The sequence below is a fragment of the Pelecanus crispus genome, chromosome 5 (assembly GCF_030463565.1).
Source record: "Pelecanus crispus isolate bPelCri1 chromosome 5, bPelCri1.pri, whole genome shotgun sequence".
NCBI classification, from domain to species: domain Eukaryota; kingdom Metazoa; phylum Chordata; class Aves; order Pelecaniformes; family Pelecanidae; genus Pelecanus; species Pelecanus crispus.
This window is the reverse complement of record NC_134647.1, coordinates 80,947,123-80,972,517: the sequence shown is the minus strand read 5'-3', so window position 1 is coordinate 80,972,517 and position 25,395 is coordinate 80,947,123. Positions and strand designations below refer to the sequence as shown.

Here is a 25,395-nt window from a genome sequence, read left to right as displayed (position 1 = left end):
GTTGGACGGGGCTCTGAGCACCCTGGGCTGGTTAAAGCTGTCCTTGGCACTGCAGGGGCTGGGCTGGGTGATCCCTAAAGGTCCCTTCCCACCCAAAGCATTCTATGAATTCTATGATTCATCCCTACCTAACACAACCCAAGTTTTTTAAGAAGCCTTGCTCACTGTAACACATTTAATACTTGGAAAACCATTCCTTGAGATGGACTAGTGGATTTATATCCCTGTTTGCAGAGAAAGACATAATTCTTACCTTTTTTCCTGGTGTTTCAACAGGACTACATATTCTCTAAGTACAGAATTAGACAAATTCTCTGGAGTAAACTGTGGTATGAAATTGCAGTGCCTTAAATACTGCAGATAAATGTCTGATTGGTGCTTTCACGCTGTAACACACCCTAATGAACGTAAGGAAACTCACAATGAATCAAAGGGATTCTTCTGTAAGATGGCTTATAAAGCTGAAAATGAATGTAAAACATTAAAAACGGCAATCTACAAATAGTCCTATGAGCTGTTATTCCTGCAGGGCAAAGGTGCCTTTTAATAACACGCTGAATGACAATACACAAAAACACTTCCAAGTGCCTTCGCTTAACTTTGAAGTGCTGCCACAATTTTTAGTCAGAATGCTATCAGGTTTTGTTTCACTTCATTTCCGTGTTGTATTTGCCAGGGGACATTACCCAATCAAAGAATCATTTTTGGACTTCTCCAACGAATTTCATTGCTCCATTAGAGAAAAATCTAACAATTCATAAAGAAGAAAAAAAAAAAATCAGCAACCGCCTTCTGTCAAAATACTAGAATTATCTTCAAAATCTGAAATTGAGTTTGGAGCATCAACATGCCTATGGTGAAGTTTTACTAACGTCATCTGAAAACTCACATTCCAAGGAGTGTAAGAAGTTATTCGTAAACCTTATTTTTAGTAAAATTTTAATAAAAATGCTTTGCATTTTCACATTCTGAAGAGCTAAAAATACAACAGAAACTTATTTACATTTTATAACAACAAAAATGTACAAATTACTATACAAAATGCAGTACCATCTCAAGAAAAACAAATTTTTGAAAGTTCTAGCAGTTAGGACATTAAACCTGTATTTTCTGAAGAGATACCACTTTAAAGGCCAAGTATCAATAACTGAACAGTGATTTTCTTCACTGAGTTAATAAAAAACGCTGCCATGACAATTATGACTAGCATTGCTTTTAATTTTGGCTGATACAAATATAACCTCATAATAAAAGTTACCGAATTTATAACAAATCAAATTCAATAGATATTCTTGCCCTTGAGGTTTTTGGCCAGAGAAGTTTTCAAAACGAGGAAAGAAGTATAGAAACTTCTTTTTAAGGAAATAAGCCTGGCAAGATGAATAAGTTACAGTGTTACAAAACGCCCTGTATTTGTAAATGCTCAAGCACTGCAGATGTTTAAAGCCATTCTAAAATGATACATATGGCAATCACCGTGTGTTATCTGATACAGATGTTTTAGAGGGGAAATAGTTCGGCACAAGCTGAACCGACGGAACGGTGAATCTCAATGCACATTTTTATTTGACACATGCAAGCGCATTCTGATATGCAAAAGGAAATCTGACACATTTTTACTTTTAAAAATATGGGACATCATATTGTATAGATGGAAAATTTAAAAGATCAGCTCAATCAGACCCTTAACTACTGTTCGAGTCAACTGGGAGATAGCCACATCAACGCGTTTGGGTGCCTGACTTGTAAGAAGATGTTGATGCACGGAAGTTTCACATATGGATGAATCTGATTCTGCTCGCATTTCAGACTGGGTGATCGCTGTGATACCTGGAGTATAACTGAAGTCGTATCTCGGGTGTATTTCTGATAGAACAGGTAAGAACCTAACGTGTTTTATTTCATGTAGTGAAGACTAATGCAAGCCCCCTACGTTATCCCACGACCTTCAAAGAGCTGATAGCTATTTATTGATTTGAAAGCCAACCCCAAGAACAGACATCAGGTCACAAAGTAATCTGACATCAATAAATCTACAGCAGCTGTACTGGAGAAGTGACAGAAAAATGCTCTGAATTGAACACTGACAGCTTTTACCGATGTAATGCTTCAGGATCATACAGTTACTCCTAAAAGGGGACTGTGTTAAAATTTTAATCCTATTTCTAACGGAGGTGAAAAAAACCTCGCAACAATCAGTTCAAAGTAACATGAAGAAACACTATTAAAGTGCGAAAGCTGTTTTTACATTCATTTGAACCCATGTCTCTGAAAAGGTGAAATACGCTGGCCTGGAATATGTATGGTCCACTAGTCTAACGTTAAAACCTTTGTTACTTTAACCCACGAGTATACTGTATGATTAGTAGAAAATCTTTAGCAGACACAAAAAAAATGAAAGATGAAACTGCAGCAAGAGAGCATGGCAAACCTGAGAGACCTATTAGTGCATAAATCTGCTTAAAAACTAAAAAGATAGAAAGAAAGAGCTAACGAACTACAATAAAAGTTATGTCTTTAAAGCAGTAAGTTGTAACAGGGTGGGAAATGTTTAATATGCACATATGCCTGCAAAGGGGTCACTAGCTTTCTGCAAATAAAGAGCTGGTATTTTTCACAGCATCAGATTTATGGTAAAAAGCCATAAATTGTATTTTTTTTAATATTATGCTTTTCCCACCCTGGCAGAGAATAAACATGAATTTAGAAGCACAGTAGAAGTGAAAAACAAAGAAGAGGAGAGAGAGAAAGCAGCAGAGAAAGACAGAAAAGGTGAATACAGAGCTACAGAAGTGTTTATTGAGCATGCTACAGAGGTAAGCAGAGTACACACAAAATGAAATTAAACAACCGTCAAACCTCCCAACTTTGTTAGAAAATTAATTTTTAATTGTGCCACTTTCAAACTATACTGAATTTTACAATTCTAAAGATGTAAAAACTCAACTAATAGAAAATATACATGACCATTTTTCTTCCTACATAGATAACAGAATCTATGAATCTTGAAACTAAGTACATCAATTTCAAAAAGTATTGGTCATTTAAACAGAATCAAGGTAACAGTTCAGACTGACAGAGAACTGCTTTCAAATTAACTGGATCTGTAGATTCTGAGCCATGTTTATAGTAAAGTCAGATCAATTTCTAAATACAAAATATTTTGAAGAGATTTATTAAAACTGAATATTACAATGCAAGGTAAATTAAGACTAAAGGCACATAAACTTTGGTCCCACCTGGTTGTCAGTTTTAGAAAACTGCCACAGAATTTCCTGCAAGCGTTTGCAGCAAACTTTCTTCATCGTTGAAAAATACATGCACCATTTCCTGAACTAGCTTGACCAGTCTGTACATGCTCAGAAATCCACAACCATATTCCATATCTTAATTACAAACTAAAGATGGCAATATATATTGAAATGCACATAAGTCATGTCAACCTCAAAAACATCTACGAAAAATATTCAGCCACAAACAAGACATTACTTAGTGCTGACATTTATATGATACATCCCACAAGAGTGTGTACAAAAAGGTTAAGATTCCACAATGCTTTTCACGTAGGGCTCAAAGTCACAGAAGTCACTTTTTGTCCTTTAAGAAATTAATATTCTGTACCTTGTTAATTTTAACTAATGCCTACATTCATAACTGAATCTAGACCAGAACCATGAAATACAAAAGGCCTTTTTAAGAAAAAAAAAAAAAGCACAAAGCAAAAAGTAGCAGAAATCAAATAACGCCATTTTACTCTTTCAGCGTAATGCATCTTATCCAATTTAAAAGAAAAATAAGTGACAAGCCAGCAGATAAAGAAATCTATCAAGCAGGAGAAACAAAAGCTTAACCTTTTTACACACCCCTGCCTAAACATATTTAAATTATCATGTAACAATGTGCCCCAGACAACCAAATTTGCTTTTTACTAGTTATGCAACTCCAGCAGTACTAGTTTTCCTTTTTAAGGCACGTACGTCAACTAAGTTGAAAAACTGTGGTATTAACTTGAAATCTTTTGAACAAAATGATGGTTTATCTAAACAACAGTTGAACAACAGCAGTTAGTATCACTGCTTTTTTTTTATTATTATTTTTTTATTCTCTAAACCAAGGAATGATAACAGCATGAAAAAAAAAAACCCACAAAAAACAACAGAAGACAAACTCTGGTCCCCACTTTCCTGAACAGTCAATAGGTGACAACACCAAACAATGCAATAAACCCTCATTTTCAATCTGCCTTTTTAAATAGTTGACTTAGAGAAAGAAACTCTCAGATGGTGATTTTCTCCAAGATTGTAATTGTGAAGATCAATCAAAGCCTGAATAGCTTCTTCTACTGTTGACATCTGAAGAAGTGCCATCTTGTGATCTCTTCTGAAACAAAATAATGGCATTAGGAACTTGAACGCTACAGCGGTTTCTCCTAATGTTTGCTATCCTCTATGCACTTTTCCTTAAGACATGCTGCAAAAACGCAATTAGGCAGTCTTTTGTTAGAGCTATGTACAGAAGAGTTACTTACTGAAAAAATTTAAATGCTTTCACAGTGCCTCCAGTGTTAGCAAACAATGTGCGTAGATCCTCTTCTGCTACTGATGGTCTACAGACAGAAAGAAAATAAGCATAAGCAAGAAACTATTAGTCAATTCAGTGTGCTGTGATCCACGTTAACACTACTAGCTTACTGACAGCCAACACTTACGGAATATTGGACAGATGAAGTGTTGCAGAAGGAGGGAATATATTTTGAAAGTTTTTTGAACCAGGTTTCTTGAAGCGATGCAGAGGTGAATTACCAAAATCTTTAGTCAGCCCTTGGTCATCAAGTCCCTCTCGAGGTAGCTGTACTGTCTGATGTTTAGAAAGGGTAACCCGAATAATCTTTCCATACATTTTTTGTCCATTAAGATGGCTCATGGCTGAAAGAGACACGTTTACTCAATTCAGTGTTACTTTTCAATAGCTTGTGGTACATCACACAAGCAAACAAGAAAAACACCCAAGCAAACCAAAGGGTCAATGAGCTAAAAGACTGGAATCAAGAACTAGGTCTGCAGAATCTGCATGAGTATTTAATTTTATTTAAAGACCATCACATGTGATTCAGCTGTTGAATTAATTTAGGATGCTGTGCAGACCTTTTGGAATAGAATGCATGCAGTAAGAGTTTTAGGTCTTGCGGGTAACCAGGATACAAGACAAACTGACAAAGGTAAACATGCTTAGTTCACCTGATATTACACAGCATGATTTCAAGTACTTGGACTAATGGGAATATAAACAGAAAACTAATCTTACCCAGCTGTGACTGGTTTCCATCAGCCATCTGTATAAGAGCACTGTCTTTCTTATTGTATAAAATCTTCACACGCTGCACATCACCATAAACACCTTTTCAAAGTCAAAGGTAACCCAAAAGAAAAAGTTCATTTTAAAGCCAGTCACCTAAGTAACATATTTTGACATATCAATGGAACATTCAGACAGCAACAAGATCACTCACTCAAACTCAACACTCTCACAAATGAATAAAGGAGATAAAGATTTTGAATAGTGAATTTTGAAAAGAATAATTTCTGATAAACCCTCAAAGCTATGTGAATGATATTAAATTAAAGACCATGCAAAATATATTAGCATGCATTAAAAGAAAATCTGTGTCTATGGAGAGTTTTAAACAGCAAAAGAAAAATAGCAAAAGATTTACTATTCAACTTTAAGCCAAAGTGCTAGCTACAAATAAGAATTAAGGTGAAACAAAACAAAACAAAAAAAACCAAACCAAAAACCAAAACAAAATCAAATCAATAATAAAAGTATAGTGCTAACAATAACATACCGAAGAGGGTAAACAGACTTTGGGGCGTAACCATCTTTAGAAGGAGAGAAGAGCAAGCAGCGTAAGACAAGAAGAGAGAAGAGTCGAGGAAGAGCGGAGATGAACAGATCATCCATAACGAAGGGTGGTTCCCGCAGAATGGTGAGGTGGTCATGGATCATGGTTTCAAGGCGGTTAATTGGGGCAAGTTGGTCCGAGGAACATTTTGTTCAAGCACAGAAGCATGAACATAGGGAATGAAGACAGGGAACGTAGACAAACACGAGGAGAAGGGTAAGACAGGGAAGGGCACGGGAATTTGGGTAAAGACAAGGAAAGGGAAGTTGAACACAAAGGGAAAAGGATGAAATGGGGAAGGGAATACAGCAATGCAGAAGAAAAAAAATAAGGAAGTGGGGAACAAAAAAAATAAAATATAGGTCAGTACATAGGAAATGCAGGAATTTGGTCAGAAAATGGTTGGTTTATGTACTGTACAAGAAAAACTGAGTAAAATGTAGTCACCCAAGACAAATATGGGTAAAGTACATTCATATCAAGAGTAAACTACAGCATTTCATCTCAACATGAAAATAAATAAAAAAAAGCATGCAATAGAAATTTTAAACTTTTAACTTTAACTGCGTAAGCATGGCTGGTTATGAAATGCAGGCAAAAAATCCTTCAAAATGGCACTCTGATCTAAAACATTTTAACATGCAAGACTGTGGATGACAAAATAGTACCAGACGATAAAAAAAGCTTAATGATTTACAGTGACAGAGGCCAGTTAAAAATGGAACAGCTAGACTGATACAAACTTCCCACATTTCATACCAGCTTTCACAGCCATCAAAAGAAATGTAAAGGACAGTAATAATGCAAAACTAAACAAACCCCTTTAGATTTCAGAGTTAGCAAGAAAGATACAGTTATGGTGAAAATGCTTTGCCACCATTGTTTTATTATTATTTTTTAAAGACAAATGAGTAACTGCAAAGAAAAAAATTACTAAGAGAGACTGGAAGAGTGCCTCGTCAAGATCTTTGGGAGAACCTTCAAAGAAAAATGTGTTAGAGTAGTTCACATAAATTAAGACCTTAAAATGTGAGATACAAGCATGAAATGAAACAGCAAACAATTAGGAGAAACAAAACAGAAACTCTAGTTTACGTGATTATAATTGCAAAAGAAAGCATAGCTGCTATTTTGTAAAAATAAAGCTTTCAATTCAAATGTCAAACATGCAGTAGTTACCACATTTTTCTTAGAAAAAATAGGTAGCCGACTATCAAAGGACATTTTAAGTTGTTAGCTACCTGGGAAAACAAAAGTATTTAACAATAATGGCTTTAAAATTAACTTTGGGGGATTATTAAAAAAACAGCAAAAATACTTTGAGCTTAAAATCCAAATGTAAGAGGCCAAATGCAAAGAAATTATAAAACACTGACAAATGAAATGTGACTAAAGGGGTGGGGGGACGCGGGGAGGAAAATTGTTTCACTGACCTCTTCATTTAAATTGCTAACCAGGAGGACTGTATTGCCACCAGCTGAAACTCCAGGCATTCCCACACGGCCAGCAGCAGCAGCTGCAGCTGCAGCAGCAGCATTTGGAATAGCCAAAGGACTCAGAGCTCCTGGAACAGCTGCAACAGGAAGCCCTAATTTTAAAATAAAGCATATTTTACGAAACACACACAAGTCGTTTTAAAAAAAAAAGTACCTATGTCAGTACAAGTGTTGCATACAACACTCTACAAAGCAGACCATTCCACTGTTAAGGTCGTCCAAAGGGGTGTGAAATGGGTTGTTAAATTAACATCAGGAAAAGAAATGTGGAATTTTTGTTTCAGATCAAGTCTTAAAGAAGTGATGAGGTGTAAAAAGTATTTTCAAACAGTCTTGTGCACCAAGACTCTTTCTATTGTACTCCAAAGTTTATCAAAATGGTCGAAAGTAAACGTTGATCAAATCAGTAAGAATAAACAGATTGTGCTCTCTGTATCATTATGTCCTTATTTTCCACCTCCCTTAGAGGCTTTCCTCGCTTCAACTTGATGCTTCGGACTGAACATACACCACTGGAGCAGGTCATGTGAAAAAGCCTACGTATCTCTTGGAACTTTAGCATAAATGAGGTGCAGAGGCAACCTTCTAAATTCAACATTCAAGGCAGCACCCCTGGTTGTGCTCCGTGGCTTTTGCAATCCAACTCCCTGAAGCAGCATGCTACCCTTAGCTAAGCCTTCAGCTGTGCTTTTATTTTTCTTCTTTCAAGGAAACTCAGATCCTGTAGAGACCTGCTGGTTTTGCCTGGTCGAGTCACTGGGGTACTAGGCGAGCGTGCCACTCCCGGGATCTGTGAAAGGTTCTTGTGATACACGTGCACTATACATAATTTATCTAAGAACAGCTTTATCCTATTTGATCAAAATTTTATTTGCACACTTTAGAGAGTTCAGTAAGAGGACACTGATGTAGCAAAATGCATAAAAATAATAAAGTAGCATGGCTTCAGTATTTTATTTTCTTTTACTGCAACTGGGTTCTCGGATTTCAGTATTTTGGTAAATTTCTAATGTTTATATGATCATGCTAAGCTAACACAACTTTTCACCAATCTTCCAGTGCGACAGGTATACAGTCTAAATATAACCTTTACACTACATACCTACTTTCCTTCCCACATTACGTTTTATTTTAAAGGAAGTCATAATAGAAAATAAATTCTTCTATTTCAGGCAATGCCCAAATACTAAGCAGATAATAGTAAATATATTCAACCATTAATTTGAAAAAAAAGAATCACCCCAGATTTAGTATCAAAAGGGAACACACAGGGGCTCAGAAGGGGGGGAGGAAGCAAGGTTACAATATTTTTTTTTAAATTTCCTAAAAAAGATTTCTATCTTCATTCCAACTCTTATTTCTGTTTTGTTACACAAATTTGTGAAAAACAAGCAAAAAAAAGAGGGAGATTTTGCTGGGCTGGACAATCGACCCCTCAAAGGGAACAGGACATCCATCACTACTTTGCGATAGTACTTAATGGTATTACTGGATCAAGCATTGAAAAATATTTTCTGGTCATTTCCTGTCGAAGCACATACAGAAGAAAAAACAGTAAGTGTTCTAAAAAAGGAAATTAAAGATACGGAATGCTTTCTGATAAAGTTTAAAAGGTTAAAAATGTTACTATTCAGGGGTCAAACCAGAGGACTAGAAAGTTCCGAGTAATGACAATTCTAGTCATCTGCCATGCCACAAGATAAAGGGAAAACCTACTTGGATCAGAAGCCAAATACGATCATTTATTGCACTATATGTGGTATTTGTGGGACTGATTGTAAGACATGGAAAGAAGGAAAAACCCTATCTTGTCTTTCTTCCTTCCATCCCGCAAAAACTCTTAGTAGATTTGAGACTGTATTAGATGGTCTGTGGAAAGAGCAGCCGGGGACATTAAATAGATTAATAAATTGCCGTATAATATGCTTCACCAGGTAAGCCAAGCACTAGCTACCTGGGGGTTAGGAAAGCTCTCCCCCCAGGTACGCTACTGTATGAACGTCCGTCACGAGGGCTGCGCTAGGTCTTCCATCAGAGAACGCAGACGGAACGCTAGCTGTCAGAGAAAGGATACGACATTAGATGGACCGCTGCTAGGCCAAGCAGAGCGATTTTGTTTCTCAAAACCCATTCTGTGTGAAAGTAAAGCGTAATACCATGTACTTATGTGTAGTAACAGCCAGACAAAAAGTCTAACATAAACATGACGCATGTTTTGCTTGTGGGTTAAAGCTGAAGAATATAGCTTTACTTTCAAGAAGAAACAATTAAGAGAGGTTGTGGTTAAGGAGGAAGAAGATGTTTATTCCCAAAATCAGATTGTAATACACAGGGAAACCTCTGAATAGCAAAATAAACTCCTCAACCAGCTTTAAGAAAAACCCAGTTCTGTTCTAAAAAAAATCATTTTGGAAAAGTACTTTTGAGTGCTTTGCATCACATATGCTGAATGTCATGTTTATTTACACTCAGCTACTGCAGAGGTCATACAGACAGCAATGTGAAGAATGACAGTAAGGTGTGACAGATGTCCACCTGAAGGGAAACAATGTATTTCATACTAGGTCAATAGCAATCATTTAGGTATTAGAAAATGCCAAGATACTAGAGCATTTCAAACCTTCCAGTGTGTCTAGGCACATCTCCCTAACCTTAGAAGCTTTAAGCCAGTCCAGCATTTTTAAGAATAAAGGAATCCAAAGATGAGTAGTGAAGTTTTTATGGCTCTTTGCATACTTGGGCAGAGAACAGCTGGGTATATCACACTTTAAAAGGCAAAATTCTTCATAGCATCAGACTCTTTACAGGATATTCTTTGGTCCCACTGAAGAAGTTAAAACCAAAGATTAATTTAACACCATTCATATAAAAATATTTTCAATTATTATCCTTTGAAATAATTAATTTAATAGCAATCTTAAGAACGGGCATTACTGGAAAGTGCTAATAAAGCCAGAGATTACAGCAAGGGATAAAGCTGTGGGAGCCCTTAACCACGACAACATATTTCCAGCTGTAATATTAACCAAGTATCTAAATTGGAGATAAAGTATCATTACATATTAGTATTTGCAATTGTAAGTAGTTCTTATTTAAAATCTTTTGTTTGTTGTGGTTCAACAGTTGTTGTTTATTCAAAGTTGGTTGGTTTTTTTTTTTTGTAAGATCTCCTGTAACTTTTCTTTTTTTTTGGGGGGGGGGGGGGGGGGGGGTAGGAAGGGACAATGTGTATATCTTTTCATATGCGAGGTGGAAAAAAAAGAAAAAAATCAACCATCTGCTTCTGATAATTCATTTGAAACCAGCCCATTCTGTCCATTAGTGATTTTCTCCTCCTTTCAAAAGATAACAAGATGTCCAATTTACAGTCTCAAAGATTTCTGACACCTTATTTCATCACAGCTGAGGATGTAGTAGACGAATGAGTAATGATGCACGCAGGCCAGGATCATCTATTTGATTGATACGTTTCTAACCAATTACACAGGACACACAGACCTCATTTCTTGGAAAGGTCAGACAAATTACAAACCCACAGAAAACACAATTCGTGTTCTGCAGGTCTCCACTGCACTCTGATTTGCCATTCCGATTTAAGCAAGTAAAAAATTTTTCATAAATAAAAATAAGAACAACTTGTATTATGATTATTAGTTATCATGCAACACATTGTTTAAGATTAGAGGACTTATCTGAAACTATGTAGAAATGTTAGCTACTCTGTCAACATGACCAACCGGTATTAGAAAGCTTTGTCACTAGCTTTATTTTAGCTTCCAACAATTACAGATAACAGGTTTTTGCTTTTCCTGGATATTAATGAAAACATACAAATATTATACACTCTTTCCTAGCCTTTTGAGGTCTTTTTCCTCAATGAATTTTAAACACAGCGTGTCACATTATTCATTCCCCCTCAGTGTATCTTTTTGCATGACTTCTGAAATGCAAATTCGTAATGCCATTTTAATAAGAGGCAAACTAAAGCTATACTAAAAATATATGATGAACTTGTGTGTGAAAACCAGAGGCAATAGGAGTAGTTATCTTAAGGCAGGTATGCATAACTGTGACCAAGAACTGCATTTAGTCCCTAGTCCTGTTATGAACCTTTTTTGTGGCTTTACATCAAGTAACCGCCACCTTTTTGTGCTTGTTTCTGGCCTGCTGCTTATACTTAGCCTGAATGTGTTTGGGGGAGGTAGCAGGTTCTTCTAAAATCTCTGCACAACAGCTTATGAAGCTGCAAGTGTTACTACACTAGATCATAAAGTTACATTTACTGCAGAGGAGGGTTAACTCCATCCAGAAGGAAACCGAGATATGTAATGGTTTAGTACTAATGCAGATTTAAACACCAAGACTAACAAGACTCACATCTTGTCACTAAAAGTCAACTCACAAAATTACATGAAACCTAAATCTCACTTTTGACATATGAATTACAGCATACTGTTAAAAAGCCAACAACAAAAAGGCACCCAAGTTGTACAACCATCCAGCATATAATACCATAACATAAGCAAAAGCCAGACCTGAATCCTTACCACATTTTCTGTTAGTGATTTCATTATATACATAGAAGAGAACAGCTACAGCAAGAATTTTAAGAAGAATGCCACATTAAGAAGAATTCAACTTCTGGTATTCTTTCTGAGCATGCAAAAGAACCTGAAGAGCATCACATTAAGCTCAAAATGGAGCCCCACTCTTTCATGGAGAAACATGCCCTGTGGGAAGCATCCATGAATAGGGCATGGCAGACACTCTGACTGAGTACACTCTGAAGGTATCTTTATCGACATTACAGAAATAAGAATTCTAAAGCAAATAAAAGGAAATAAAGTATTAAGATAAAAGAAAGAAGCAGAAGGATGGTTGCTGCTATCATTCTGCCATATTTCAGACATCATAGTTTGCCAACCTCCATTTATAACTCCCGGAACTTTAAAGTGTTCTCACTCTCCTCCTTTTGAGTATCTGTATAAAAATGCAGCTATAAATTGCATGCACAAGCATCCATTTAGGCTTTTGAGTTTTTTCTATCCTTTGTCCTTCCTTATACCACTTAAATTTTGTGCCTGTTTGCACCGTAAGCAGCCCAGAATGAGAACACTGTTCTTCCATATTCAAACAAGCACCATTCCCATTTTGACAACTGTCCAAATGGCTAAGGCACCAACAGTACTATGCAGCCTTTTTGTAAAGTTTTTCAGCTGTAGAGCTCAAATTCTGTAAAAACAAAGGCAGGCAACTAGAAAAAAAAACCAAAAAACACAAACACACAAAAAAAAAATCACTGTATTATCATCCCCATTTGACAGATGCTGCAGAGTTACAATACAGCAAGCTCACCCAACCGGCCATGAACAAGAGTTAGAAAATGCACCCAGCTCCCTTGAGTCTCTTTCAACACAATGAATGCCTTTACAGAGGGGAAAAAACCACCATGATCTATCATCTCCACTACTCATCCAAATAAACATGACTGACCTCACTGATGCTCTCAAAATGCTTCACAGCTGCAATACAAGTTACTCATGTCATGTACCTTTTATTTGCCTGTTGCTTGGAAAAACAGTGCATTTAAAGAGGTCCATCCATAAATTGAAGTATTTAATTAGCTAATATGACTGTCATCTTCATAATTTTACTAGCAAAAACCTTTAATACACACAAAAGAATAAGTCTCATTAAAATCAAAAGCTTAGAAAACTTACGTAGTTTTGTAGACAAAAATTACAAAAGCATTTAAGTGACTTTCAAGCCTAAACCACTAGAACATAAAGTCCGCTAAAGTCACTTGGAGTATAGTAACCCCGATTATTAAACGTATCCAAAGTGATGCAATGATCCAAGCATCCTCAGAGCGTGATTCCACTATGCCAAACAAATTAAACTTGTTAGTTTGATGCATCCTATAAGCATTATATAAAAAGAAATATGTTAGTAAGCCTGAGACTGGAAAGCAACTTCTCAGGATCCGGGAAAATGTCAGAATTAGAGTTGGCACTGTTTTACGAATCATGAATCTTTAACTCTCTCCTCTCCTAAATCCCTGTCTTACAACACCTAGTATGATGGGCCTTGCATAAATACGCAGCTTCTTTACTTTGTTTTTGTCTCTTTACTACTCACACTGCAGCCCCATGTCTACCTTCCAGTCGTTACGTGCTGACAAAAGAATTACTAACTGCCTCGAGGGCGTATCTACAGCACTCGTCTCTATGGTGTCAAAACTTCTTCATAAACACTCATCCATCTCCCCTATCGATCTATGAAAGGAGAGATTTGAATTTTTAAACGATGGGAAGTTAAGAGAAAAAAAGAAAATAAACTTTAGCTACGGGTTCTTCAGAGACTTTAGATTCTTACGGTATTTTTTACTTTCCAAAACTTCTGCTGCAGCTACAAGCGATACACCATTTTTCAAGTCATACCGGAGGATCTGCAATCAAGCACTCCACAATTTGCAGGAGGTGGGTGTGTGTGGAATTTACAACTAGGTATGAAACGTATCCTTCAAGCAGTCTGATTTTGGAAAGGGGCAGATACAGCACAGCATTCAGTAGCTTTAACATTCACCCTTGTCCTGGGCTCACATCATTCACTGAGTGTCTTCTAACTTCTGTAACACACAGAGAGCAGAGGCCCCTCTTCACTACATTAACTCTGACTTACTCCAAGCTGACCCATCCTGTACAAAAAAAGCAAGGCATGAAATCTATATTTTTTCTAAGTTTTCTTTAGAAGAAAAAAGGGAAATGATGGGGGGGGGGGGGGGGGGGATAAAAAAGATGACTAAGTGGGACGAACAATGATCACAACATAATAAATCAGGTTTTATAAGTCATGAGGTTATGTCTGAGTACTCTTCAATTTTGAAGAGTGAAAGGTGTTCTCACCAAAGAACAGCAACGTGACAGAAGTAGGAGTGAAACTTATGCAATGACTTGCGATAAATTAAAAAAAAAAAAATTACAATTTTCTCCCAAAGCATGCATTAATTACTTTGCTAATAGTCAGAAGATGTATTTACCTGTATATTTCTTAGAGCATTTCACCTACTTCTTCTGAAGAACTCAAAAGCTGACAGGGTGTTAGAACTCATGTACCATAGAATCACAGAATTACCATAGCACTACAAGTGCAACTCCAGATTTTTTTCCTTTTATTTACAGGAACCACAGACTAGCACCTTATTTTTTTCTTTAAAGCAAAGAGCATAATCCTTCCTCATTGAAGGAAACCAACAAAATGTTATTTTCGTGATCTGATATTACAAATAAGCACTAGCATGAATGAAACATGGGAGTCGTTAAGTCCCTTACATACTTGGGTGGGAGAGCGGGCAAGGTGGGCAGTAGCAGCTAACAGGAACGAATAAAAGAAGGGAGGACAGATTTGGGAATAGAAGTAGAACTAACTTGACTTTTCCTTATACTTTGTGCATTTCTCATTTTGTCATGCATTCATTTATGCAGGACTTCTAAAGACAATATAATTGTGTTACTACAATTCAGATCACAATATAGACTGAGCCCTGAATGGGCCTTTGGACACATTCGCAATTAAAGATCTTTAATTGTTAGAAGGATTAATAAACATTTTCATCAAGTGACTTTGCAACACGAAAGAACAATGTCAGAATCATACCTAGCAGAGAGGTCTCCTTTGCAAATGCTGCAGCAATAGCTGGGTCCAGCGCTGGCTGTCCATCACCAGATGGAAGATCAGGACGAGTGTAGTCCCTGCTTTTATCGTTGTTGTACTTGACATTCAAATTCACCAATTTGGAAAAATCAATCCGTAGGGTACAGCAAGCATTATAAATATTTTGACCATCTAGGGCCTGGAAAAGGGAGTCAATTTATTTAAAAAATAGACAATACAGGTTGGTTGCACAACTTTTTTTTTTAAAAAAAAAAACAAGGTCAGCGTATAGATATTTATCCTTCTTACTGTCTAGCTTAAAACCAATTAAGATTAAAATGCATTAGCCTCTCTTAACATGATTCCAGGAAGCTCAATGTTTACCTTCTCGTACCTAGAAACTGTTTATGTACCAAAGTGACAAGAGACCTTTTAATGCAGTCAAACTTAAAAGTTAGTCTGTTGAATATAGTTAATTAACCTCTATTCCACAGAACAGCTTTAATTCAGACATAATGCCAAATATATTTCACAACAAACAAACCAACCACAAATCACACAATTACTCTTTTACACAGAAAGCTGACCTGGGGGGGGGGGGGGGGGGGGGGGGGGGGAATCTAAACTTAAATTCGATGTTAGACAGCTATCTGTTAAAGCAGAATATTTACATTGTTCCTGCATGCTTTCCTTCTCCCCTTAAAGGTAATTAGTGCCAAAATTGAAAGAAAAGTAACTTTATCTGCTAACCTAATGTTAATAACACTTTTTTAAAAAAAATCCTATTTTCACAATTAATTGGTACTTCTGAAAGGATGCCTATTAGCAGTGAAATTCACATGAACTCTTAACATGACACCACTTAGAAGTCTATGAAAACACTGTCTAAAAAGGCTTAATTATATATGTTTCGTCCATCTTCATTATAAACCAGGCAAATTGATATACCTGGATTTTATTCCCTTTACATTTTGGGCGTACCTTCCTTTCACTCAAAGCACTAACAGCTAAATATGAGAGAGTAAAAACATGGAAACTTTTGAAACTAAGTTGATTTACATTCTTAACAAATACTAGAAAGTGAAGATACAGCTCATCTGAAAAATGAGTCCATTCATCAAGTCATTATGTTAAATATAAAACTACCTTACATATACACACAGTGAAAACCACAAATAAATCACACTTTCAAATACAAAAAAATGAGATCTTTTGTTTCTTTTGATTAATGCCAGACTGAAACGTACCGCTTGTGGACCTGCGCTAGCTCTTGCACAGCTAGCTTGGTTACATCTGCAATGCACTTCCCAACACATTCAACTTATGGTAGGACTTACTATTTTGAGCCAAGCGCTGCACAAACCTAGCGTGCCTGCAATGTATATGGAAGCAGCATAGCTATTTTCATCCAGTGATGCATCTGGAAACTGAACATCCTGCAGACACCCCTCTGCTAGGTCTGGGCCAGCAAGGTTGTCCCTTCCTACAGAATCTGTTATCACAGCTGACATCTCCAGGGCTCATGAAATCACTTAGAAGAATTACCACCATTAGCAGTCAATGTACAAGAATAAGTCAGTCAGTATTATTAGAACTTCCAAGTAATGGGAAAATAAAATAATACAAAAAAAAAAAGTATAGAAACCTGACAACCTGGACATTGTCTCAACAAATACCTGGCAATGAAAAAGAAACTCCTGTGCTCGAAACTCAGCTTAAACAATGCTTTATACAGTATTGGCAAAGCAAAATCTACTGTGCTGATTCAGAGAATACAAGCTGAGGATTAATTCTGTATTGTTGGGGTGATTGCGGGCATCACCATCACAGAACACAGAATTTGCTAGCTCTTTTATACACAGTGGCAAAGCAGAATCCAAGGCTCCTAATGCTGGTATTTGGGAAAGGAATCTCACTTGAACACTTACAGCTAGAAAAGTATACACTGAGAATCAGTCATCACTTTTAGATGACATCTTACCTTCTAAAATCCACTAAGACATGGATTAAAGGTAGGTCCAGTTTACACAGCCAGAGCTTGCTTACTGTCAAAACCAATGCCATTGCCATCAAGGAAATACCCATTCACATAAAGAAAAAAACTAGGTATGAATGAGACCAAAAGGCAGGATCCTTTAGCTTTGGCCAAATCACAGGACCATAACGCAAAGGTCTATGTCTTAAAAACACTATTGAGATTCATATTATACCTCTGCGTGGAGTCTGGAGACACGCTGATTTATGGCTGGCAGAAAGCTGTGAAGTTGGTGAAAATCTTTTAGTCTTAAAAAGTAGCAACCCAAAATATACCTGTGTTTGTAGTTCCCAGAGTAGTCAATGTTTAAAGGGAGCCACATAAGTAACTAAAACTTAACACCTGAAACAGCAAAAACTCCTCTTTCCAACAAATTCAAAGTGACCAAAAGTACATACAAAAGAATACTGTACAAGAGAAATCCCTTGTAGTTGGGACGCAGACAGTCTGAAAGAACATCCTGAACCGGAAAGGAAGGAGACGCACCCTTAATGAGCAGTGCAGTCACACTCTGGGAAAGGCTCCTTGCAACAGATCAAACCCAAAAAACCTCACCCCACCCAGCTCTACCAGGAGCATCGTATACCTCCAACAACAACGCAAGAAAGATTACCAGCAGCTAGGTTTTTTTTCAAGATTAACTGCCCACATGCAAAGTCACAACTGTGAATGTGTGCGTCCTGAGCTCCTTCTTATATGGCAATAAAAGAACATGCAACAAACCCTCAAACCCTGTTCCTCTCAGACATCCTGAAAAAAATGAGAAGACAGCAGCCATACTGTTAGTGAACGTACCTACAGACATCATCTCAAAGAACTCAACTTACTGCTAAGAAACTTCTCTTTCTTTGAGCATTTATCTATACATACATTCACATGTGGCACAGTACCACACCACACACATGCCAAAACAAGGAGATCAAGTATCATGGGACCCTTCTACAAAATGAGAGTATCGTTCTTCATCTTGCCTGTGCCAGCAAAGCCATTACTTAAGCCTCAACAACAGAAGTATCAAAACTTACGTCATCATGCGATACCAAGAGTGTAATGATACCGAATTGTTTCCAGGCCCCTGCCTTCCCTCCCTCCCTTCTTGCTTCTAAAAAGCATCCTCCTCCTGGTCTTTCCCAAGGGGGAAAATGATTCTGATGAGTGGCTCACCTCCTGCCAAGAGCTTGTCAGCAGACAGATTCCTGAAGAAACACTCTGTGGTATTTAGGAGCACACAAACAAGACGGCTAGTCAGAACATGCAGAAGACCAACAGAACAGTGGTAAAAGAACAAACAAAAATCCCTTTCTCAATTCAGACTGGCACATAAGCCAAGGAGAGGGGCGCATGCCTGAACGGACATAATGACCTCAACTCCACAGTCCAAGCACACTATCATCCATACAAGTTTCTCTACAGCCACTTAGGTTGTTTTTGGGAGGGGGGAAAAACCACCACAAAAAAAAAAAAAATCCAAAACCAAAAAGCCCAAACAAACAAGATCCCCACACCAAACAAAGATGACTCCTAATTAACTAAGTATTTTGCATGGTTCTACATCAGCTATGGCAGTTAAGGGAGCAAACTAGAAACAAAGAAAATAAAACCCCAATACTACTGGAAGTTCCAAAATAGTGGAGTTGGCTGGGAAGAAGCTAGTATTCCTAGACAACTACTACAGTAGAAACATTCAAAATATTTAGAAAGTGTCTTAACAACCGGGGTTATATTCACAAAGAATCCAAAATCTGCTTGTGTCTCAAGGCAGCACCTTTCACTGAAGGCAAGAATAAGCAAGCAAGGCCTACCAACACAGAAAATAGCAGAAATAGCCTGGGAAGTCAGGAGGATCCAGAACAGAGAGCTATGACTGTCTGTCACAGGCAGTAAAAATGACCATACAGGGAACATCAACAAAATGGAGCACTGCACCACAAAACACAATACTCTCCCATTTCTTAAAAATAAGAGAGGGAAACCACCCTCTCTTTTTGCTCTTAGCAGCCAGCAGGATGAAGAGAAGGAAACTGCTGACTGAGAAAAGATCCACAGATTAAGTGGTGAGACAACAGACTGTTCCGATGGGAAAAAAAAAAAAAAGGAGAAGATAAAAACAGAGTTCAATAAACATTATTTTCTCCTGCTGATGATGCAATCAACCACACATAAGCTTTTCTGCAAAAGGACAGTAAGAATTTCTACCTAGTCACCACGGACTCGTGACACTAGGATCTCTCATTTCCCAATGCGACTGTGGATGTTGATAGCAGTGACAGCAGCAGAGGTGATCTCAGATGGCAAACGTACTCAACAAAGTCACAAAAACACCCAAATGACTGCTGCAGCTCTCTGATGCAGCTTCATGCAGGTAAGAGTTAGATCTATCGGGAGGCTCCGAAGCGGAGGAAGAACATTCCTAGAATAGTTTCTTCTCTCAGGCTTTCCTCACCCAAATGAAGGGCTTTCTGATGTAACAGAGTTCACTGCTCTTCTTTTTACTTTCAGGGTTCAAGATGCCTGAAAGTCCTTGTGAAAGCAGAGCCCCTTGAGAAGTGCTATATTCAGAGGAACTATGCTTTGATGAGCTTCTCCTAAGGCCTGTATAGACCATGAACCTGTGGAATGAAACCTCCCTACAGGAGACAGTCAAGGTAGCCCTCTCAAAATCAGGAAGAGACATGCCACTTCGAATATTCTTTAGCTAATTCACCTATGGTACCTAGAAGACAGACAAGAACACAATTTGGGAGACAGAAAATGATTTGCTGTTTTGATATTCTCATTTTCCAGTTCAGAAATAGAGGCCAGAGATTTAGCTAGCAGATATTTCTGGAGACACATGGCTTCAAGCCACAACAAATAGTGTATCTGCCCTTCTCTTTGTCAAGCACTGTAGGCACCTAAGATGATGATCCAAGACCAGAAATAGATCTCTTGCAGGATGAGGATAGCTTGAAAGTGTTTACCAAGGTCCGATAAAGAAAAATCAAGTTAGAGTGGAGAGAAAAAAGTGGCAGAGAGGGGCCACACAAGAAAACCATTGCCTTCTCTCCAAACTCATAAGGAGGGGGGGGGAAAAGAGAGAGAGAGAGAAATTTAGTCCCTGCTCTCTCTCTTCCCAAAGCACACAAAGCAGGAGAAACTAGAAACAAGATCTTTAGAAGGGTGTAACAGTTTCAGGCATTACAAAAAAGAAGTAATCCTTCCAAAACATACTCTAGCTCAAATAAGTACCTCAAAGTAACTGAAGATCATATGGTAAGTATCTCTTGTGAGAGATGTGTCCCAAGTACATCCTGCAGATATGCATTTGAATGAAACTCATTTCTTTTGAGGCAAGTGTCTTGGATACGAGAAGTTTCTGTGGCTAAGAAGTTTATGTAAAACACATTCCATTCTCCAAAAATAAGATTTTTTTTTTTTTTTTCCCCTATGTGCAGTTACTTGACTGAAGGACCAGTTGCATATCTTATTCTTTTCTATAAAACTGGAAAATCCAGGACACAAACAGTGTTGCTGCACTTCCTGGGCTTTCTGATACCATGGATACAATCCACCACTCTTCTGTTTACCTGAACGCTGCTTACCATTTCCGAGCACAAATTGTACTCTTTAGCATTCAAGATGCCCGAAAATCCTTAATGCAATAATCATGGATAATTGCCCTGAAGCTAAATATCTTATCTGGAGATGTCCTTGCTTTCCATTCTGGCAACGACTACCTATTACAGATTTTAGCAGAGATCTTCGGCAGACTGCTACCAGTCCAGAGCCGCCCTGAAGCTGTCACTCAGAACAACTGGACAGAAGACATCTTGAATGTAGAGTGAAACCTCAACAGAATCTCTGTAGAGGTACTCTGCATCACCTACAGGCCAAGTAAGGACCAATTCGCCAACGATAACAGAAACTCCTAATTAGACCTGTGATATTTTTAACCCATGTTGGGTCAAGATGACTGTCATGCACTATGTATGAGTCTCAGTTAATCCTCCATAGACAAGGCATTCATAACTGTCAATATCCAAGATTTGAAAAGAGTACTTTTGGTGCATTTACACAAAGAAAACACCCAGGATTAGCCAGCTGTGCAGATACAAACACTGGCACTCTAATCTTTCTATCGTATACCAGATTACTGGTATTCAAATATTTAAGTTTGCTGCTTAAGCTGAGGGTACTGATGATTTACTATGAAAATGAGCCATTTCTGATGCTTAGAATATCTCCTTATGCATACAGGCATCTCCAGGACACCACCTTCTGTTTCATTACGAGAAGCACAGTAGTTCAGTGTGCTCTACTCTTGCACATTCTCAGCACTTTCTCCAACCCATGGCTAGACCACTGCATTGCACAGAACCTGAAGTTTGTCGTCTTCACCTCTACTTGCCAGTATAACGAACTGTAATGATCCAGTCTGAGGGTGGTGATGAAACATGAATCAGTGTAGCCATAATCTACTTTTACAGGAAATTAGTTTCTAACAAAGCAAGTGGAGCAGGAATGCAATTTTTCACTACTTGCTCATTCAAATAGCAGAAGTGGTCCCACAGGGCTAGAGGCTTCGTATTGTACATTCTTGTCAGTGTCACTATTTTCTCAGAATCTTCAAATGAATAGCATCTCTCCTTGGTAGTTACATCACTTGAGTTTTTCAAATTGCTCTTTAACTTCCTTAATAAGTCTTCAATTTCTATTAAGGCCACATTCTGACTTCCTGTGAAGAGTGCCAGTGGAAAATTAAATCTCCCCATTATCTTCTATAGTAACAACTGACAGAAAACCAATTGAAAACTTCTTTACTCTTTTACCATGCTTTTAATTTTGAACTCCATGCAACTTAAGCGTAGCCACCACATCGTCTTGCTTCTGCTGTATTTCCAGATGTATTTAAACTGGAGGGTTTTCCCCTATCACCTGACTGTTTCTTTCCTTTAGGTATTTTTGTTCTGGTGGCACTTCAAGTTTTACCAGAGTAGCTCAACCATAAGAACCGTACTTATTTTACTCTCTTTAGCTTGGGAGGGTAGCGGGGAAATCAAACTTTCCTTCGAATTTAGCATTCTTCAATACTTGCAGTTGGTATTTATGTATAGATTGGTTAAAAAATGAAACTATAAACGTAAGACCATTTCAGTACGTCACTAAGATAGGCTCCAAGATCACTCCGACAATGACTGCACATGCAGGAGTCACTGTTACTCAACGAAGTTTAGTCATTGACACATGAGCTACCACTAGCGAACAGCTACCCTGACCAAAACATGCAAAACTAGAGAAACAAATACATGCTTTTTTCTTTTTTTGTTTTCTAAATTATGACCAATACAGTATCCCATGAGCTAGCATCAGTTTGTCAGAAGTCAAAGACAGCAAGAGATTCTTAGGTTCCTTTCATACTTTTACATACCTCATCCTTTCGTTACTTTGTCCCTTGTTTATAATTAAGTCCTAGAATTACACTGATAATTTTCAAATCACTACAGTCCATTTCACAGATGCCATCTTTCCATTAAATCTTCTGACAATATATGTAAGACTCAAAAAACAAAGTCAAAAGATTCATCACTTGATGCCTTATTTTGCTTCCAGAAAAATGCACTTTTTAAAAGCACCATTAACACCTACTACTGAAAAATAACTTTCCAAACACGAATCAAGAGTGAATTACAACATTCCACAACCAACACATTAGCATCCAACTGGTCATCAGGTATTTTGAGTATGAATCAAAATGACTACAGCCAATTTCCACAGCAACTGTAGGTTAAAGATCTAGTGTCTGTATTACTATTTTAAACCTACTTAAAACTTGAAAGGTGTATCCCATCCAAGCAAATTTTTTACGTATTACAGTGACATATTTGCATCTCCCTCTACTCTGAGAGGTGATCTAATACTTGATACTATTCATCTCCGAAAAGCATATCCCTAATTTAAATTGTACTCCAAATCTACAAATATTTCCAGACTGCTTTTCAGGAGTAGATTATCTTAAAGCAGATCATCATAAATCAAGCTGCAAATCTTCTTGCCTCTGGCTAACTTTATTTTTCTCAATAGCATGAAAACTTACACTGTGCTTTTTGAAAGCATGTGTTATTTTTTGTGATTACCTGTCTTGACTGCCTCACATTTTTTTAAATCAATAGCCAGTATTTCATTTGGTGATGAGGATAAAAGTGACCATCCTCCACCATTTAATGAATTTTATTTCAAGAAAATTCATTATTTCAATTTCTTTCAATTTCTTTATTTCAATATAGTCATTATTCTTTACAACAGAAAATTAAGCCTGTTTTTTCTTTCCTTTACTGAGATATTCATTGCTAACTTAATCTGAGGTGCAAGCTTTTCACTTTTTCCTGAAGTTCTCAGCTATTCTGTCATCTACGGGCAATAAGCACTTTCTATGCTGCCAAGCAACACTTAACCAGCACATCAATTTTAATCAGCCTTCCACAAACCCAGACTGCTTGTGAAGGTTTGAAAATATAAATCTGTTCCATTTATCTCTTGAAAATAATAATAATAGTAATAGTAGTAATAATAATAATGAAAAAATCTAGCCTTCTCCTTTGGTTCAACTTTTCTATTGACACAGATGTGAACATATCCCATTCAATTAATTCAAAACATCTGGTCTAGATGATATGTTGTTGATGTTTGTCATAATTTACCCATAGGCTCTCTCCTGCTATAATGAATAAAATCAGTCACCTGTTCTTGCCTCTCCTACCCTGGGTAGGAGAGTTTCCAATAAAACGGAAGTAAGATCCTGCTTTCATCTGTCACTGCTGCAAAGCTTCTTCATAGTCTGGTCCCATGAAGAAGACTGCACTCTCTCTTCGGGGCATTTATGGTTATAATGAAGTCTAGATCCTTTTTTTAGTATACTGTAATTAAGTAGTTTCACAAACCTATATCCAATCCACAAATCACATCTTTGTTTTGATGCTCAGAAAGTATCTACCAACAATAATCCAACGGGCTTACTAAATTTGCTGCTTACAGTGAATTAATTGCGCACCAACACTGCATCCTACATTTTTACTTCTGGTTGACATTTTCACTATTGCAGTCTTGTGTATTACTTCATCTCTGTGCAGTCTTATTAAAGTATTTGTTCACAACTATAGACGTATACAACTCTTTAGAGATAGTGTCCTTAAACGCGGTCTCTTTAAACACTGATTTTACACAACATAAAAACATTATATAATAACTCCCAGTTATTTTTTAGTCTCAAAAAATTCACACAAGTGGTGGTGGAGTATGACACGTTATTATGGTCAGTACTCTGTTATATTAACATTTTACAAACATTTAGAGTACAGGAAGGTCTCCAGCCTTAAAAAAAGAACTATACTTACTAGTTTTGCTTGCTGTGCATTTACTGGATCACCATACTGCAGTAAAGCTTGAAACTGGTTATTCTTTGTGAATGTGATTATCTTCAAAACAGCACCAAATTTAGAGAATATCTGCCAAAAACATTGCAAAGTTTTATATATGAGTTCCTCCCAATCATAGCTCAAGTTCAAATGAAATTTGGCTTACCTGATGAAGAACATCCAGGGTTACGGGATAGTACATATTGTCAATAATTATTCTAAGTACTGGACTCTGAGCTGGAGTCACTGCACTTTCACTGACAGTGGTCCCGCTAATGGGAGCATTCGTTGCCTGTACAGCTGTCACTGCCTGAAGAACAGCTTGGGCCCGCTTAAAAAAAAAAAAACAAGAAGATAGAAGACAGATTTTTTTTTTTAATACTTCAAGATGATAGCTAGAAATTAATTAGCAATATTAATATAGTTAACTTCAGAAACATAAAATAGTCCACTTATTTAAAACTCAGAGCTACGGACATAACAGAACGTTAAGTGCAACGCAGTCCAACTCTGTGAGAAGAGACAATAAAAATGAAAACATCAGTTAATCCTTACATCACAGTAAGGAGGGGCTTCAAACCACACCAATAGCAATCTTCCTAGTAGCAAGCTTATTGTTCTACTAGTAAAGATAAACCAAGTGAGAATTTTGTAGGTTTCAAGACACTTTACAGACTTTTTTCCTTTCCTTTAAAGAAAAAACCAAAAACCAACCAACCAACAAAACCGCCAAGCCTACAGAAACCAGAGGTATTTATCCTATTTTTCAAGAGATTGTGTTACAATTAACTTTTCGCTGCCATTTTAATTATGTAGAAGGCTCTGATAGGAAGGGATAATGCTGAACACTTCCAAACTTCTCAGTTTTAACACAATGAAATAATACACAAGACTGGCAAGTGTCAGAAAGTAGCATCC

General features: G+C 37.3%; 1 protein-coding gene across 6 annotated transcripts in view; it reads right to left on the bottom strand.

Annotated features, from left to right (window-relative positions):
- Window positions 1-2,948: 2,948 nt before the first annotated feature.
- PTBP2 (polypyrimidine tract binding protein 2) overlaps window positions 2,949-25,395 on the bottom strand; it is a 53,235-nt gene continuing 30,788 nt past the window's right edge. For 2 of the 6 annotated variants that reach the window (XM_075710401.1, XM_075710404.1), the window contains 9 exons: window positions 24,644-24,808; window positions 24,457-24,567; window positions 15,055-15,250; window positions 7,336-7,490; window positions 5,846-5,879; window positions 5,305-5,397; window positions 4,709-4,925; window positions 4,529-4,606; window positions 2,949-4,380 (listed from right to left, as the gene is read on the bottom strand). In XM_075710401.1, the coding sequence (XP_075566516.1) occupies window positions 4,248-4,380; window positions 4,529-4,606; window positions 4,709-4,925; window positions 5,305-5,397; window positions 5,846-5,879; window positions 7,336-7,490; window positions 15,055-15,250; window positions 24,457-24,567; window positions 24,644-24,808 (1,182 nt within the window). In that variant the 3' untranslated portion in view covers window positions 2,949-4,247. The remainder of the gene's footprint in view (window positions 4,381-4,528; window positions 4,607-4,708; window positions 4,926-5,304; window positions 5,398-5,845; window positions 5,880-7,335; window positions 7,491-15,054; window positions 15,251-24,456; window positions 24,568-24,643; window positions 24,809-25,395) is intronic. The other 4 variants (XM_075710402.1, XM_009490158.2, XM_075710405.1 and 1 more) reach the window with 3 other exon arrangements.